Source organism: Zerene cesonia, chromosome 13 (assembly GCF_012273895.1).
Source record: "Zerene cesonia ecotype Mississippi chromosome 13, Zerene_cesonia_1.1, whole genome shotgun sequence".
Lineage (NCBI taxonomy): Eukaryota > Metazoa > Arthropoda > Insecta > Lepidoptera > Pieridae > Zerene > Zerene cesonia.
This window is the reverse complement of record NC_052114.1, coordinates 6,954,798-6,974,296: the sequence shown is the minus strand read 5'-3', so window position 1 is coordinate 6,974,296 and position 19,499 is coordinate 6,954,798. Positions and strand designations below refer to the sequence as shown.

Genomic DNA, 19,499 nt, shown 5'->3' with positions numbered 1-19,499 from the left:
TTACCGCGGTGAAACATCTCACTTTCGTGGAAATTTCCTGCGATACGTTGACAAAAGAAAGGTGGAAAGCTGATAAAAAAAGGACATCTAGATACTTCATTTATATTTTAATGAAATTTAACAATCCAATCAAATCAATAGTAATGACAAAATTAATCTACATGTTTTTATGCGTATTTTTATGTTTAAAGTTATTGTATATTTTAAACACAATTGGGCCATGATTAATTAATACACAATTTCCGGGACGCGCACGCAAATCATTAAAACTAATAGTTGAAACTGATCTTTATGCCTATTTAAGATACCGATAATGTGTTATTTTGCGTAATAGAGGCTCAATCAGTAAACGCTAAACATGATTAAGGTAAGTCGTCTTCTTTACATTGTTCCTATCAATCTAGTCATATCCTTTTTTGGTCAAAATATTGTTTATTTTTGTTCTTAACCTATATACATCTTTCAAGTAAAGAAAGGCTGTTGCATATTGATTTTGTTAAGCTCGATTGTTTATTTGTGAAATAGTTCATAAGACATGTATAATTCGGTTTCAGTTACTTCTTTTCACGGTTGTAATCGTAGCGGGGGTTGTAAGCGCAAAGGAACAAGTTGCACAACCGTCTCAGCACTATGAGAGCACCGACTACATAAGACACTACGAACCATACTCGTATCCAGTCCACCATGACAGAAGAGATGTATGTATATCAACTTAAAACAAAGTTAAGGAAATTTGTCAAAGTTTGTTAGTGTCATAGTCGGCTAAAGAAACGATTTAACTGAAACTCAATAGAAAACATCGTAAACTCCTAATTGCATGTAAAATAAAGTAAATATAGTATATATTTTTTAAAGATTCTGTATTTTGATGGATTCCTGATTCTCATTTGGTAAAAAATTTATTTTCAGAATAGACACGACAGACACCATCATGACCGCGACCGCGACCATTCGTGAGTTTAACAATTATATCATTAAGTTATACAGTAAAAACATGCTTTGAACAACATTGCTTTTAAAAACAGAATGTTATGAATCAAAGATTTCTATTGCTGCGGTGGGATCAAGCGCAACGGAGAGGTCTAGCCTCATCATGGTAAAGGACATAGACAGCCTAATGATCGATATTTTTTCATTTTTTTCAATTTATTAACAATCACTTCTGTAAAATCCGATAAAAATGCTTTCATTAAATCATTTCGAGATTAAGTTGAGCCTTTAAAAAGAAACGAGCAAATTTGTAGAAACTCATTTAACAAAACAATTGATATTTCAGGCACAGACATAGAGGCCACGATGACCGTCACCACCGTGACAGGCACGATCACCGCGACAGACACGAATACATTCCATACCATCCACACACTCCGTATGTAGTTCCAAAAGTGGAAGTCAATTATTTGAACCATGGCCTTGGACACAATAGCTATTCGCGATCTGGGCAGTATCATGACAATCACGTGTCTATAGTGCCTAAGCCCTACGTCCCTCCAGTGCATCACACCCCGTACGTAGAAAGGAATTACGCCACACCAAACTATGGAAACAGCCATTATTCGTATCCTTATGCGGAACGGAAATATGAAAATAACTATGGATACAGCTACCCTGCAAGAGACTACATTCCTGTCAAAGAACCTGAAGTCGAACCATACTATTACAATCCCTATGGTGTCAGTAGTTACGACTATAGAGGCTATGACAGTTACTATTAAATAAATAAAACCTGAAACAAATTATTTACATTGTATATCAAGGCCAGCTTTTTTATTATTATTAGCACTAATTTTTAAACTTGTTACTTTATTCATATTTCTATATTTATATCACTTGTTCGCTATGAATAGTTGTATTAAAATTTAAAAGTTATTCTATGTTTTATTTTCAACCCAATAATCTGAACTTCATTTACGTAATACTGAATTCCTCACAGATGTCGCTAATCGTAATATATAGTCTACGTGTTTGTTTCTTAATATAATTAAAACAGAAAAGATCATAAAAATATTACAACATTTGTATTAATTAGGAGGACCACTATTGTAACTAAATATAATGTAAAATATCTTAATTCTTATTATAGTATATCAACATTAATTGTAATAATTGTGTCAATTAATTAATTAATTATTGTGTCTATTCCAGACACTAAAGTAATTAATTATTCATATTATGAATATGGACAAAAACCAAACGGATATAATTAGATCGATAGAAAAATTCAGTTTCCATATTTGTACACATTTATATGTACTTTGTAGATACATTGTAATTTGTAATGCTAAGTAAGGTATTCACTTAATGCTAAATATTCCAAATCATGTACCTCTCTATTTAGTTCACGCGATTTAACGTTTAGCATAACAATTACGCTTGAGATCGTGGCAGATATTTTTTGTATTAAGTAATTAAGATCCATAATAATCTTAGGTACCTATTACCGTACGTTCTACTCACATCATCCGCGAATCGGACATGCAACATACTTCTGAGTCATGATTCAAGTAAGACTCTTGTTAAAACACAATATTTTAAATAATAATATTATTGAATTGTTAATACTATCGATTCGTCTTTCAGTTCCTGATATTTGGTGCTTTAGTAACAAAGGGTATTGGCGGTGAAACGGCAATTAATTCGTATGGTAATAGCTACGGCACAGAGGATGACACCGATGGTTTATTGCTCAATTATAATCGTGGTATAACAGTAAGTGTGATTTCAGTCTTTTTTTTAATTTGCGACTATAAATTTCCCTCTTATTTCCTTATACGCGGCCTGGCCTTTAAAACATATTAATCTATTTAAATTGCCAGAAGCTATAAAGCTACATATTTCTTATTTCATAGCTGATCTCCTCTGACTTTTACAGAATCAATGGAATCCATGGAATGTCAACGTCGATAATGTGTGCGTATTTTATATATTTACTATTTATTGAATAAAATATTAAGGTTGAATTAGAAGCTCGTCAATTATACGGTATCAGTCTAACAACAGGTTCGCTCTCTCGCCGGAACAATTCTCCTGATGAGCTATGAGATTGTAAACTATAATGTATAATATTTATGTAACTGAAAACTTTATAATACCATTCGACCGGCGTTAATTAAATTACCATTACACAGCTACACCTTCACCGTGTGGCATATACTGTTTTGATAAAATAAAAAACGAATACTGCGATATAAACATATTTATATAATACATGCCAATTTTTTTACAGATCACCTCCAATCAACTTACCATACTGGGCTAATACTGAAAGTTACAAGAACAATTTAAATCCCGGTGGTATGTTTAACAACTATGGACTTCATGACAAGAGTTACGTAAACGGTGGTTCAATTCAATCAAGTGATGCGATTTTACCACAAAGCGAAGTAATTCCAAATATAGTAAAGCACCCGCGGCCATTATTTTTTCCAAAAATAAGCAATCCTTATTATAAAGAACACAGAGTTACTGACGATTCACAGAACACACATCATGATTTCTATCACAAGAAGATACAACCAGTCCAAATAATTCATTTACCTAATAATAACATCTACCCGAATCGAGGTGAGAAGACAAAATTAGTTAATGAGAATATTATGTTGAACAATAACGCACAGCAAAGTGGTTTACATTTCAAAGATGTTGTACAAGAATTACTTTTAAAAAAGAAAAGTCGTCCGGATCTAGAGCATAACCTTGATGAGGATAATAATAATAATCAACATCCTTTTAAAACAGAGCAAGAGTCACCCGTAAGTGAAAGCTTTGCACGTAGTGAAAATAATATCAAATCGAAATCGCAACACCCCGATTCTGAAGACATCTCTTACCCACAATATGGTAACAAATATTTAAAAGATCCTGAAAATTTGTCAAAAGAAGTTTACATGCCTGTAAACAACTATAAGCCCCATGAAGAAGTTAAAAACAACTATGAGCAGTTGCCAGAAAGTGATGGATATAAAAAATCAAAATCACACGACAGATTTGAATCTAATACAAATCCGTATAGAAATTTGTTTTTGGAGAAAAACGATCGCATTCCAGCAAATTATCAACAACATGACCAAAAAATCAATTCTAATTATATTAATCAGCCATCTAGAAAACAGTTTTTAAAACCATCAGGACACAGTTTAACAAATAATGGTTACGAACAAAATTTAAAAGGAAACGTTCCAGATGTTGAGGACAAAAATTACATTGCATATTTAAAACGTATAATCCAAGTAATTTTTTCTAATAAAAAATACGTAGCGGAATTTTTAAAGAATGTGAATCCAGTTAAAGAGTTCTTTGAACCAATTTACTCTGATTTAACGAACAAAGGTTATGAAACGAATAATAACGGAAATATTCCAAGGCCTGGGACCAGTTATAATCATCACATCGAAGAACCTGAAATTGATGTCCGAACATTAAATAGGCCAAAATATACAAGAAACACTGCATCTTCATTAGATTTACGCATTCAACAACACCCTAAAATAGGAAATGATGATGAAAATATTTATAATGGAAATATCGAATATACTGTTAATAATAACTATCCGCAGATACAACGTTCTAACAGAGATTTAACACCAATAGATAACATAGCAATACCTACAGATTATAGTTTTGAATACGGTAGACACATTGTAAATAATCCAGGAAACCTGGAATACGCTATAAATCCTCCTGAAGAAAGAATGAAACAAATACAAGATACCAATAAGCCTAACCTTCAGCATGGTTCATATACCGTCGGTACTCTAATGGCCATTAAGAGAGTTCCTCCACCATATGTACTCCCTGAGTATAGACGCCACAACGAAGGTTTTAAGGATGAAGTATAATATGTACTTTGTAGTGTAATTAATATAAACAAATAATAAAATATAAACCAGTCGACCATAGCGTTTACTAGGTATGTAACATTATGGATAGAATATGTATTAAATTAAATATTTACCTACTTATGGATAACACCTTAAGTAAGCTTACGTTAGCAAATAGATGCAAGAAACATGGGCCTTTCAGAGAGTTTTAATGTGTTGTTGTTAAATTATGTATTGTAATAAATGGAATAAGCAACGAAAAAACATTCTTTATTTTAAACATACCTACTTAATCAATAAGTATAAGAACCACTTATAGTATTTCTAATGCTTAAATATAAATCATACATTCATTCGCATAGAAAAGCCTGGCTAAATTTCGTACGCCTTTTGATGTAGCAAAAATGCAAGCAATAAAATATAACATTAGATATACTTAAAAGAGTTAAGCTCACTACACTTAATGAGCCCAGAGGTAAGAATTCATCGAATCAATAATAACTATATATTATACACATTTTATTAAGTAGCTTATTAGCTACTATTGAATTAAAAAAATATACATTTCCTTGTTGGCATATTGCTTATTATTAATACCTAATTACACATTTCCTTTTCCTCACCCGTCCTAGTCCATTCCTTCTTTCCAGTCGTTAATCCTTTCCTTTTCCCTTACCCCATAAAAGCAGGCAGTGCATTCACAGAGGGACTTACACCTTTGCGAATGTTTATGGGCGGTGGTGATCGCTTTACATCTGGCGAACCACCAGCTCAGCTGCCCGCTATGACATAAAAAAAAAAAAAAAAAACACAAATTGATGTCACGTCTCTTTTTAACCTACAAAAGAAAAAAAATTGTGCGAGTCGGACTCGCGACACAAACAGTTCCAACGTACAAATAATCTAGAGAAACTGCAAAATAAAGATTTGCAGGATATAGGTAGATTTTTTAATTACTTATTTGATATTATAGCGGCAACAGAAATATATCATCTCCGAACATTTCTAATGTATATAACTATCAAGTTTCATGAAATATTGTCTGGTGACAGAAGGACGGACATACGGATAGCCTATCGTAAAAGGAATTGTATATGAGAATCATTTTGCTCAATCATAGCAATGCCCGTACTAATCTTTACCTCTATACCAAACTACGTAACGGTTGATCTTAAATGGACATATGTATATGAATTTCATAATACATATACCTACATTGACACAATTTACACAATAATTTATACTAGAGCTGGTTTTACAGAAATTGTGTTTAACCTTAGATATGCAATAAATAATTAATATTAGGAACACGTTAGCGAGACTCGTGTCAATAATTATATCAATAATTAATTAATGACCAGTTTTCATTCAATGCGTGTTTAGAAACATAACGCCCGCCCTTGAAGGTAGCAAAGGAAACTCATCAACGTTTCACGAATTAAACTCGTTATGATAAATTTTCTTCAGGCAGGATATAATTCAGTAAGTGTCTTTATTAACACATATATAAAACACTAATTTTTGCAGTTGGTGCATCAATATAAAGATCGCCTGAATTCAGAGACTGCATTACAGTGTTACGAGTTTCAGCGCTATTAACAGACATGTGGTTACAGGTTTGTTTCATTATATTGTGTTTAGAGATTTTTCTATTTGCTAAATGCAAATTATATATGGTGTGGACTAAAATTCTATCAATTTAATTATTCTATAATTCCTATTTAAAAAGAAGACAATTAAAAGCTTTGGATAAAAGTCAAAAGTGACATGAGATATGAAATAGAAAATACATAAATAAAGTGTAATAATTACATAAATAAAGGTGGATTTCTTATTTCTCGTACATGGGAGTTAAATTAATTCATCTTTTTGAAACTGTCATTACCAACATTTTGATTTTCATTATTTCTGATTACAGATAACCGCTCTCTGCCTCCTGGCTATAGGAGTGCAGAGTAACGCAGTTTTAGATTCTCATTCTCATGGTCACGGTCACCACGGACTCCATTGGCCACATGGTTATCCGTACGCCCAACGTTATGGATATTACGGTTATCCACATCTATCACATGGCAACTATGGACATTACCTAAGCCATGGTAATCATCATGGCCATCACAACAGTCACCACCATGGTCATAACCACGAACACCATGGATACCATGGACACCATTTGGGACATCTCGGCCACAGTGGTCATCTGGGACATTTAGGTTACTATGGACATCTGGGATACCTTGGCCACCACGGTCACGAAAACCATTACGGTCACCATGGTCACCACGGTCACTTGGGACATATCGGCTACCACGGCCACCATGGTCATTTGAATCATGGCTATCACGGTTCTTACCATGGTCACGGCCACGGCTACCACGGCCACTACGTTCCTCTGCGCCACGGATATTCTCATTTGCTACATGGATACCACCACTTGCCACTACACCACGGGCACAACTACGGCCACCACCACACTCCAGTTCATCATGGACATCACGGCTATTACGGACCACTTCGTCATGAACACCACGGCTACCACCACGCGCCTGTCCATCACGTTCATCGCGTGGATAATCTACATCATGACAACAATCATGGACACAATCTTGGACATTCGGACCATGGCTACCATCACGGGCACATCCATCCTCATAATGTTCATGAACATAAGGAAAACGTAAGTTAAGTTTTTTTGAATTCAACCATAACATCTTTTTACAATCTTTTAGTAAAATATCATGGTGTAGAAAGGTATCATATAAAAAATTTAGACTAAGTGCATACGAACAATGCAAAGTTTTTTAAATTAAATTTTATATTTTTAGCATGCATTCCCGGAGTATAGTTTCTCTTACTCCGTGCACGATCCTCACACTGGGGACGTCAAGGGTCAGCATGAGACTCGTCACGGAGACCACGTCGTTGGTAACTACCACCTTCTACAACCTGACGGCCATGTTCGTCACGTGGACTACAAATCTGATGCTCACAACGGGTAATTATGATTGTTTAAGAATTCGTAGAAAAGATTAATCAAACGAAAGGTGATAGCGGTTGCGAAAAATGAAAATTCAATATTAATGATGTCAGAGGCATTGTGAACACTTAGTTTACAGTGAGATTTATCATCAAGGAGAATATTAATTATACTATGACATATCGGCTAATAATATGACTTTTTGTTTTATGAATTTTTAACGGTAATACGATGTTTTACAAATTTATATTTGCATAACAATTTAATTTCTTTTTTTTCTACAGTTTCCGCGCTAATGTCCACTTCAAGTCTGTTCATCCACATTATCATCATCATGATCGACATTATGGCTACTCCCACTAAGAATATCGACCCCGAAAACTTTTTATTTGACCCCGAGTACGAAAAAACAATTATTAGATACTTTGTCAAATTTACAAAGTTGCAAAGGCTTTTTATTAAAAGCATTCAAAAACCAAATATAGTCTTTTATTTCATATTCTTTATTTACTACACAGATTTTTTTTAGTTAGTAGTTATATGTCAATTTCATATTAAAAGTGACAAATTCGATCATAAAATCAAAATTATTTTAGTGTTTAAATATCATATCATCTGTGTTTATTGTACAGAACTTTTATACGAATCAATATTATGGTCATATTATGCCTCTCCTTTCACTATTTCACTTTAGCGTAAATCATAGTATTTTGTATTTATTTCAATAGATGGCGTGAATTTATACTAAAAAAGTAAAAGAAAAAATCGATGAGGAAAATGCATATTTTTTTTTTTTTTTGATTTGTCATCCAATCGATTTCGAACAATCGCAGTTCACTAATGACTAAACAATATTTGTCTTTTAAATGGCACAGTGAATTTTGTAACTTTAATATGCTTCTTAATTTTGCATCACCATCATGTCACAGATACTAAAATTAAGTACTATCAGTATATATTGTAAAACAAAGTCGCTTTCTATTTCCCTATGTCCCTATGTCCCTATGTATGCTTGCTGAAGGTTTATACGAATAAAACATCTTTTAAACTACTCCGAATTTAACGCGTGCGAAGCTACGAGGAAAAGCTAGTCTGAGTATATGTCATAAACATAACATTTATTATTACAAGTTTATAATAAAAGGTTGCTGCTCGGTTGTTGCATAGCAAACCCTATAAAGATTGAATAAGCATTTGAATTTACAACATCACTTTTAATACAATAATTAATATGTGTATTTCATAATATTTCAAAACGCAGTACCTAATAAAAAGCGTATCTACTAATTAAATATGAGATTAGTCTTGTTTTATACAAGGACTTTATTGCGCACTAATTTCTAATAGATCAATTAATTACGGATATTTTTAGAGCTATGCACAGTGTCATGTTTTATTATTTGCTGGTTTAATGAAACAATTTTGATTGCTATTAGAAAATCTCGGCACACAAAACACAGAAGCCTGGTTACTTACTTTGTAGGATTCAAAATTGATCAGTAAAGCAACTTATAAATGCATTATTGTATGTGGAGGGATGAGGCATAAATTAAATAAGTCCTTGGTATCTTCAATTTGTTGCATAAGCTCTTAACACTAATTTAAATATAGTAGTCACAACCTAAATATAAAGACAAAATTTCACTTCATAATATTTTTAAAAATACACTGAACAAGAATATATTTCGGAGTCAGGTAGTAATGTACGTACGTGCATTTTCATTATTTTCGGGTAATTTTTAGTTAAAGGGAATTTCTTATCATTATGTTATAACGCTTTATGACAATTAATAAAAATAATGAGATTTTGTACAATGAATGAGAGCCCAATAGAGATCGATGGACAGAAACATTTGTATGTTTAAATGTTTTTATATAACTGTCTCCTCTAAAGAGAAATATCAAATTAAACGGTTTAAATATTATACACTTATCACAGATTGATTACAACACAATAATAACATGAATTCATCTTATTATCCTCTATGTTATTAGTCTCTATTTAAGAGAAAGAGAGACAATTTATTTCATTATATCATTAAAGAGTATTTTTGCCATATTTACATCGTCTCCTTATAACGCCAGAACTAGCGCAATTAATATTTTTTTTATTTTATAAAATTTTTTTTAATATGTTATATGTCAGTGTTATTAAAAGTATGTATAGTCGGATATCAGTATTTATGGCAACGAGATAAAAAGGAGTGGTATTTCCTTATGACCCGAAAACAACGCGCTTGTGAGTTGTGACTATGTTCAAGTTAGCTGCACGTTTTAACCTAGAGTATAATTTATAATACCATATAATACAACATTTCAGGCCGTATTATAACTCACAATTTCGACCCAACCTTATACGGTACCTGGACAAGGATACCCTATCCAGACCCGACTATAGAGCCTCGAGACATAATTTGGCTAGTAAATAATGGATTGAATATTAATCTCGTACAATAGATACCAAGTTCAAAAGTTTTTTATTAACTAAATTAAAGTAAAAAGTAACAAAACATTTCTATACATACAAAAAGCACTAAGTGTAAATGCTATTAATAATTCAGCATCTTAAACTCTTTTACGTCTCTTACGGTACTATTTATTTATGTGGGAATTCATTTCATGCTCCATTATCGCACCAAATAAAACTGTCAGAGTGCAAATATTTCTGGACCAAATTAAAATTGAAGTCGCGAGAGGTACGTACGTAATACTGCATATGAATTACTCTTTATGCAGATTATAGATTATATGATTACTTAACAAGATTAATCAGTCTGATACAACCACTTTTCGAATCGAGATAAATATCCTTCTAGCATCTACTGATAGTGTTAAGTGTTTGTATAAATTTAGAAAGTGCAAATAGTACGCTTGCAAAATATATAATAAAATAATATTATAGGTAACTTGAAATTTTGTCTATGCAATATACAAAATGTTAAAGAACAAACAAAAAGGTAATAAATATAAAAAGTATTAATTTAGATACAATGCGATGTTACAATCTTAATTTAATTTATATTAAAATTTTGTACCGTGTGTTATTTAAATAAAGATATGGGATTGTGTACATCTCAATAAAATTTAAACCAATCCATAGGAAGCCTTACGATAGAAATTTAACCAATGTTTACAATTAAAAAAATAATAATCAAATAATAAAACATAGGCGAAGCGATACTGCGATAAACGAATGAAAAGGCGTATACATATTATATCCTCACCTTTAAAATGTCATTGTAAAAAGGGCATCGACAACAGATACGTGGGTCACAATAACGAAAACGTAATAGCACACATAACATAATACTTTACTAGGTAATAGCACAGAGGTAATAGTAAATAACTGTTTCAGTGGGAATTCAATTGCTCTGCACCTACTATTACCAACACACAAATACTTTATCAATAGTATTGTTGAATTGCTTGGTGACAGTAACGTGATTTAATAGGACTCACCTCTATGTAGTGCCCTACTGACACTCATAAACAGCTAGTTTGACCTATTATAATGTCTAGATCCGTGACATTTGAATACTATGTAGCCGTCATAGAACAAAGATATTGCTTCAAAGGCAATGATAGGATTGTGAAGAAATTCGCATGATGAAAAGGCTTGCTTACGTACTATGAATACTATCATAAACACATGTGCTACAACGAAATACGACAGTACCAATAGCTTTTATGTTTATACAAAGGCAGGAACAAATTCAGTAATAGTTAACATTTTGTAGTTAAAATTAATTTAAAAATTATTCTGTATTTCAATAATAATTTTTAAATCAATAATTCGTGTCAATTAACTACTTTTGTAAAAGCTCGTTTGACCTTCCGTTCAAATTTCCAACGATCTGTTTGTCATCGTACTCATGATCGAATCTTGTATCTATACTTGTATGTCCAGGTGTAAAAGGTTTATTGAGTAATAGCACTTGGCCTTTTTGTCATCTGAAGCTTACAGTGAAAGTGATAATTAACACCTAAATAACATCGAAAACTGGATGTTTAACCGACTTCTGATAATCTGGATGATCGCGATTCTTGGCGCATTTATAGAGAACATAGTATGTACGTAAGTAAGTTGTGCATTATCATAATAAACAATCAAATAATGTTCAATTATGGATGCTTGAATTAGTCAATATTGTTGAGTAAATTTAAAAAAAAAGATTAAATCTAAAGAAAACACTGGCGATGGTGCGGGCAAAATTCAATCCGTTGAAGATTTGTAAGCCCATTAAAGTAATTACGTATAAGTAATGTTGTTTTATTGAATGATTCTAGTTCCTTTCCCCGTTTATTTATTTAGTATATTAACCTTGTACACTTAATAAATACGAAATTACATTGAATTTGAAGCCTCGCGCCAGTTTGAGGGCATTACGTAAAGGAATTAGTTATAACATTTTACTCGCCTGTCTTGGTACGTGCCGAGAAACTAGTCATCAAACAATATATCTTTTAAACTCGTTATTGATCGATCGATTTATTTACTTGTGTTACGTATACCATATGATAATATGCAGTTGAACTATTTACAACATATTACGATGTTTCAACTTTCAATGAACTTTGTTACTATTAAGCACTGCGTAGAATTGACAAACATCATCCTAATCTTTTCCTAGTAACGTTTCCATATAATAGACCTATCTACGTAGGTTCTTATAAAATATCTACAAAATTAGTAAACTAATAAACCCATTCTAAAGAACCAACCACAGGTCACTGACGTTCCAAATGATATCAATATCTCATCAATAAGAATCACGTCAATCGAACAGATTTATGAAGCATCAAAGCAAATAAAAAATACAATCAAAACCTTCTTCGTTTTTAAGAACCACAGTCAAAAATTAAAGATTTTCTTTAATAACCAAGCTCACATTATTTACCATTTAAGCTGTAAGATTTTAAGGCAATTAGCTCAAACATTTTAAGCTCTAGACGTGTTGCATAATTTGTATTGAGTTGTGATCTCAAGAGCTTAGTACTTGTGCAAGGCACTACTGTCCTTATCTAACCTCCTTTACCTACGTAAATTACAGCACATGTGTAACTACGTAGGGTCACTTAATAACTAACGTAATATATGTTTGCAAAATGACATTATGTTTTTCGCAATAGTGATATAGGCAGGAGTTTATTGGTTTTATAAATTTTATAAACTTTTTTCGAATTCCGATTCATAAATGTATTTGAGATACTTATATAAAAAATAAGAAAAATAGAAAAGTCTTGATGATAAATTTCAAGTGCATCGAACTGAATGAATTTTCTCATCGGAGAAAATTTTACCTGTGTCAGGTAAAAATCGAAATTAATACAAGTTTACCACGAGTATGAAAATCGTCTCTCTACTCTCTCTTGTTGAAAATAGAAGCAACCTTCGCTATACCGATTTGTTATAATCAACGTCAATAATTGTATAATAGTACAAGCACCTACATTTTTTTTTTCACAACCATACATTCATAATGAACATTTTAGTATCAGCACTTCTATTCGCATTAAGAGCAAGTCCTGACTGATTAATTGCTTGAGTGAGCCTCACTTAAATCGAACCGATAAAGCGGAAATAAAACCTCCATTGATGTAATATGAATTATGATATCACGTTCGTAATCACAATTTATGAGTTTTATTATTGTTGTGAATACATTCTGAATATATTTTGCAAATTTGATATTTATGTCTTTGCTAATTGCAATTACATAGGTTACGAATTACGTTGTATAAAACATTTCTTATAAATCATCTACACAGTATTAATTCTCACTAATATTAAAAACATATGTATGTCCCTCTCCTCTTTGTAAATTTTGTGCAAAGATAGTTTATGACATAAAATTGTTTCTAATCCGGAAATCCCGGAAGAACGGTTACTACAACAGAAAAACTCTTTAATATCCATCTTTTCAGCTCGTATGTCAATCTATAATTTCCTATTTATTGTGTTTCAGAGTATGTGAAATACAGCTTATAATAATCTCTATAGAAGATATTACGCATTAGTAATAGAAATTCATGTAAAACTGGAGCAGGACGTTATATCATGTAAATGATTGCTAGTTTAATCGATATAAGTTCACATATTCTAATACTAAGGTAACTACAACGCGTAGGCTGAAATGTTAGTGTTGAAACGTGCAGGACCATATGTAATTCACCCTATGTGCTTAACATACCTATTTGAATTGAATAATTGATTTCGAAACTTAACTACTTGAAGTAGCTTTTGAAAGATAAATCATTTAATTTACATAATAATTAACATTTTATTAATCGCAGAGAACACTCACAGGAAGAGAGCGAAAGTGGTAAATTTTTATCATCATCAGCCTATATTTGATCTCACTGCAGTGTAAGTCCAAGTACGAGTTGGTTGATGTCACCTGTCATCGAACTCTTAATTCTTAGACATGCCGGTTTTCTCACGATACCATCATCCCCGACTTTTCTTGAATTCCGAGGTCCTTACTTCTGAGCCACCACTGCTCGAAATTATTATAGATTATTTAAAAGATATAAGCTGTTAGCTTTATGTGGGATATTGGTACTCAATAAAAAATCAGTCGTTTGGTTCAATTAAATACTTCATAACTTTTCCCGGGTTTGAGAATGGGTGATTTTATAGACATGTGTTATAGTAAAATCCAAAAAGAGAATTTCTGCTTTTCCACCTGGAATATCCTTCTGTGTAGGTGTCCTATTAAAAAATTAAATAACATTGTGGTTTTAACATTAGAAAAAGTGTATAGTAAACGAAAACAAAAAAAAAGCTAAAAAATCAAATGACACATATTTTTATTATTATATTGGCTAATTGCCTATATCGATTGTCATTACAGAATCGACATCTTTCATGTCCGTGGGAGCCATGAGATCACGTTGTGAGAATGTATAGATATTGATAATATCTGTTAATGGCTATTATTTATTGTAATCCATGCCCCGCATTAAAGACATTGTTACACACCCACCTATTTATTGTTATTTACCTATTTTATCTAATATCTAATATCTATTGTCTAATACAAAAGAAAACCTCTGAACTTCGAAATGAAATTATTATTTTATTGTATTATAACGGGTATCTGAGCTTGTGTTTTGCCGTAAGGAAAGAATTAATAACAGAAAATTAGGAATAGGCTAGAAAAGGCCAGGTACAGGAAACGGGCACAATTTTGCGATGGTATTCTGAGAGGGTTCGGACTGGCCTAATACATTCCAAAGCGAGCTGGTCTCCCACGCTACAACATAAGAAAATTGAATTGATATAAAATTTCGATAAATTAGAAGAATGCTCAAAAATTGTATCTCTATCTAGTGTGTTTACTATCTAGTGTTATTTTGTCATCATTGGGACTTTTCAGTTCTTCAATCAAGCAACAAGCACTTTCTGGGAAATTTATTATAATTTTGTTTTACCGAGTCGTAATAAATTTTATTATACTAAGAGTTAATATCACCAGCAGGACACGACACCTAAAAATAATTTATTTTTCTTTATACGGTCGTTATAATGGAAATGATAAATCAATTTCAGATCATATATTATTAAATATTATTTTAATTTAAAATACCCTGATTACTTTATAATAGTTCTTACTAATTAATATTAAAAAAGTAAATATGAGGCTTCACATAGAGCGCTATCAAATCAAAATGTTACAGATTAATTAAAATATATACAACATACCGTTAGTATTTTATTAATTACACATTTTAGTTGACTTGAAATAATTTTGTCAAGAAAATTATAGTTATAGACTATATCGTTACTCATTACCAGTATATTTAGATTAAAGTCCTAAACCGCGCCCACTTTACTAACAGCGAATGTGAAAAAGTATGACCTGTTCTTACACATATGAGATTGCTATATAAGAGTTAGCGGGCCCACTTTGCTCTCATTTCAATTTACGCTTTGCCAAATACTATTCAAGTGTTCAATTACTAAGTGATATGTTCTTATAACAATAGACTTGAATCAAGGATTAGCAATCGGACAATCATGACGCCAGTAAGTATCATAGACAACATAACATTTTAATAATTCATAGCAGATATAATTTTTCTTATAAAAAATTGAGGTTTGCATAACTAGTGAAAAATACTATTAAAGACGATTTCCCTGAAACATTTTAAGTACTTATTAAAATACTTGATAATCATTATTATTTTTTTTTATAAAAGTTTAATTATTTTTAAACCTGTACACCAAATAAACTTACCAACAATCCTAATCAATTTCTAACAAATTAATTTGAAATCTTTCTTTTCAGGTTATACTCTTAACATTTGCGTTCCTTTCAAATGCCTACGCTTATCACGACCCGGACCTTAACTACCATTTAAGCCAAGTGCAAACTATACAAGGCTGTGGCGATGGCGGCTACTCATATCCCACTCCAGCTGTACAATTAACCACAGCCGGTGTACAGGCGACAGTAGCACCAAGACTCATTGAACCAATACAACAATCTCCAGTAAATACGTACAATCGTCAAGGTGGATACGCAAAAGCAACCTTCTTCGAACCAGCCCAGCAACAAGTTTCATATCAATCCCATCCGAGTTATCAAGGGCCCCAAAATTTCGGCGTTGAATCGTACAATAATGTACAGAGTGAACAACATGGTTATGCAACTTCTGAAGGATTGTCATCAGCGGCCCAAACGAGAACTGTAATTCCATCGGCGACTTACGCCCAAGCACCTATAATAGCAAAAATAACAGCAGCACCCTTACACGCCAAGTTCTCATTAGCACCAGTAAAAACAACCTACAACTCTCAAAATCATATATCTCAAGGTACTATAGTTGCAACAGGTTCATTAGCCAAGGCGTCACTAAATTCATATAGTGCCCAATCAATTGGACCAGTGGTGTCTCAAGTATTCGCCGCTCCCAGTGCTGGTTACACAACCTCGTCAGCATTAAGGGCTCAACCAGCAAATCCCACTGTCTTCGCTTCAACAAATCAATACAATCAAGGTTATACAAATACTGGTTATACATCAACTTTTAACCAGTACAATCAAGGATCTGCGAATATAGCAAAAGTATCTACATTGTACAGTGCACCTCCAGTCTATAGAGCCCCACAAGCAGCCCAATATTCTGTTAATTATGGGCAAATCGATCAACATGCAGCTGTACAGTACTCTGCACAGCCTGTGGTGCAGTATTCTCAGCCTGCTGTAGTACAATATAAAGCTCCAGTGATCACTCAGCACGTTGCACCAGCAATACAATATACTCCCGTGTCTCAAGGTGCATCTAACATCGCCCACTACACACCCACTGCAGTACAACAGATCGTCCCTGCGGTTCCGCATGTCTCTCGTATAAGTGCTGTCTCTGGATCTTCTGCACATCTTTCTAAGAATGTGCACACGGAGTTTTTGGAAAACTATGTAAGTCACCTTATTTTTTTTATTTTTATTCCCTAAACCAAATGTGAAACCACTACATAATATAACTGTTTGTCCAAGCCCCTATATGCTTAAATCCTTAAAACTACGCAACGGATTTTGATGCGGTTTTTTTAATAGACAATGTGATTGAAGAGGAATAATTATATGATTAATAACATATATTAAACTACTCCGAATTTAACGCTTGCAAAGCCGCGGGCAAATCCAAGTATAAAACAAATTGTTGATCGCCTAAGCTATAATTTATTCAATATTTATCACTTGCATAAAAAAGTGATGTTAGCCTCCGGAAGTAGAACCATTAATGCAAATATAAATAAATAAAATATTTGAAGATATAAAGTTCGATCCATAAAAACCTAAGTTATTTCGTCACGTTCAAGCAATCACATATCTACATGATGTAATGAAAATAGATCGGTTGGTACCACAATATGCCATGAACAAGTTCTGTGACATCGATATGACCCCAATACAAAAAACTAGATCCATTTTTGATGGACTACCGATTTGTATCGACATTTAATCATTTTGTATACTTAGCCAATCCTTGTTTTATAAAATTAAAATAAATAATGAGGTGATACCTATTTTCATTGAATGGCGCATAATCGCATTCGAATTGATATGCACGTGCAGTGTGTATCATGAAGTCTATCAATATTTTCCCATTATTAGTAAAATTTAATACAATTTTTCAAATACATCAACCAACGAAATATATACCGTAGGTACCGTATAAAGTTTATATTTTAATATCGACCCATTTTTATGCAATCGACTTAAAACATTATTAAAATACCTACATAACTATTTTTTTACTACAAGCCACTAGCCTCAGTTGACCTGGGATACAAAAAATATAGCCTAAGTCACTCCTGACACATACAGCTTTCTCTTATAAAAAATAATTTTTATGAATCGAGCAGTACACCTGCAGTACCTAGTACCTAGTACTAGTACACCTAGTACCCACTGTGTCAGACTTTGAAGATTAACGTAACGTATAACCTAGTAGTATCATGTTAGCTGAGGTACCTATACAAAGTTAAAAACTTTACCTCTTTCTAAATTAGTAGAGATTTTATTTAGTTACTATATTCAGATATTTCGCGTTGCAATACATAATTTGATAGTTCACTATAATTTTTAGAAATTATGTTATGGCTCTATTTGTAAATGTTTTAATTACAAAATAATGGATTTTACCGCAATACCAAAATTTATTTACCTAAATCCATTTGAAATTACGGTCTGGCGAAACTGGGCACGCCGAGGATAAATACTATAGATGTTATCTTTCGAATGGACTTTATTTTCGAAATGCCCCATTCCAACAGTTTTACGCACCATTGCCAGTATTTAACTTACGAAATTTCGATTGTTAACAATTCCTTATTGAGAGCAATTACAAGAACTGTTCAACTATATAGACTATTAAATTAACGCTAAACTTTTGTTTCGAAATTTATATTGTGGCATGTTTAAAAATTGTTTTATAAAAATATTACCAGCACAACCTTCTCTAACTATTCTAAATATATACTGGACTCAACTATTTTCACAGTGTGGAATTTTGTTGACTTCCATATTATCGGTTTAGGTAATATTCAAATTGCAGATTTCTGATTTAGGTATCGCAGAATACCATGTTGAATGTCCGTGTTGTTAGCAAACCACAATTTGGTTTATATGAACAGTGTGCTTTATGTTTAAGATATACACTGTTTACCCACTGCATATTGTAAGGACTTTCACTGAATTAGGTACCAGTTAAAATATTATTGTCTCAGCATTGCCCGGTTTGGCAAGAGGTAGTAAAAAGAAAAATACATTATATGCTACCCCGTATATAATATGTAGCTTTCTATTGATAAATAAATTTTTAATGCTAACATAATGTTTAGAATCTCCTCCCTTGCCTGTGCCTCCCTTTTGTTGGTAAAAAAATGTGTGACAAACAGTGACAGAATACATAAAAACGATCATTGGGACATGTTTATCGACTATGTGATTTATTTACATCTCCGTTCATGAAATATGAAATACACATACGTTATCTAATATATATACTCATCCCTAACATAATGTCTGTATACGAATGTAAAAATGACGTATGAAAATAGTTATAAGGAAAACCTTAGGAGGTAAGTGCCTCCTAGGTAGTAATCGTATCATTCTATGAGTTTCATATGTACAAAACATGCTTATTAGATATATTTTACCTAATGTTTTTCAAATACTCAAAAAATCAAA

At 32.4% G+C, this 19,499-nt stretch overlaps 3 protein-coding genes across 3 annotated transcripts in view; all 3 read left to right on the top strand.

Annotated features, from left to right (window-relative positions):
• Positions 1 to 220: 220 nt before the first annotated feature.
• LOC119831541 (uncharacterized histidine-rich protein DDB_G0274557-like) lies at positions 221 to 1,779 on the top strand. Its single transcript, XM_038354950.1, has 4 exons — positions 221 to 367; positions 555 to 698; positions 910 to 953; positions 1,277 to 1,779. The coding sequence occupies exons 1-4, from the start codon at positions 359 to 361 to the stop codon at positions 1,713 to 1,715; spliced, it is 636 nt and encodes a 211-aa protein (XP_038210878.1). The 5' UTR covers positions 221 to 358; the 3' UTR covers positions 1,716 to 1,779.
• Positions 1,780 to 2,344: 565 nt separating this feature from the next.
• LOC119831534 (GATA zinc finger domain-containing protein 14-like) lies at positions 2,345 to 5,084 on the top strand. The gene is made up of 4 exons (XM_038354940.1): positions 2,345 to 2,504; positions 2,581 to 2,709; positions 2,873 to 2,910; positions 3,227 to 5,084. Exons 1-4 carry the CDS (start codon positions 2,496 to 2,498, stop codon positions 4,836 to 4,838), a joined length of 1,788 nt encoding a protein of 595 aa, XP_038210868.1. The 5' UTR covers positions 2,345 to 2,495; the 3' UTR covers positions 4,839 to 5,084.
• A 10,601-nt stretch (positions 5,085 to 15,685) lies between these two features.
• LOC119831068 overlaps positions 15,686 to 19,499 on the top strand; it is a 5,757-nt gene continuing 1,943 nt past the window's right edge. The window contains exons 1-2 of the mRNA XM_038354310.1: positions 15,686 to 15,826; positions 16,089 to 17,222. Of these exons, the coding sequence (XP_038210238.1) occupies positions 15,818 to 15,826; positions 16,089 to 17,222 (1,143 nt within the window). The 5' untranslated portion in view covers positions 15,686 to 15,817. The remainder of the gene's footprint in view (positions 15,827 to 16,088; positions 17,223 to 19,499) is intronic.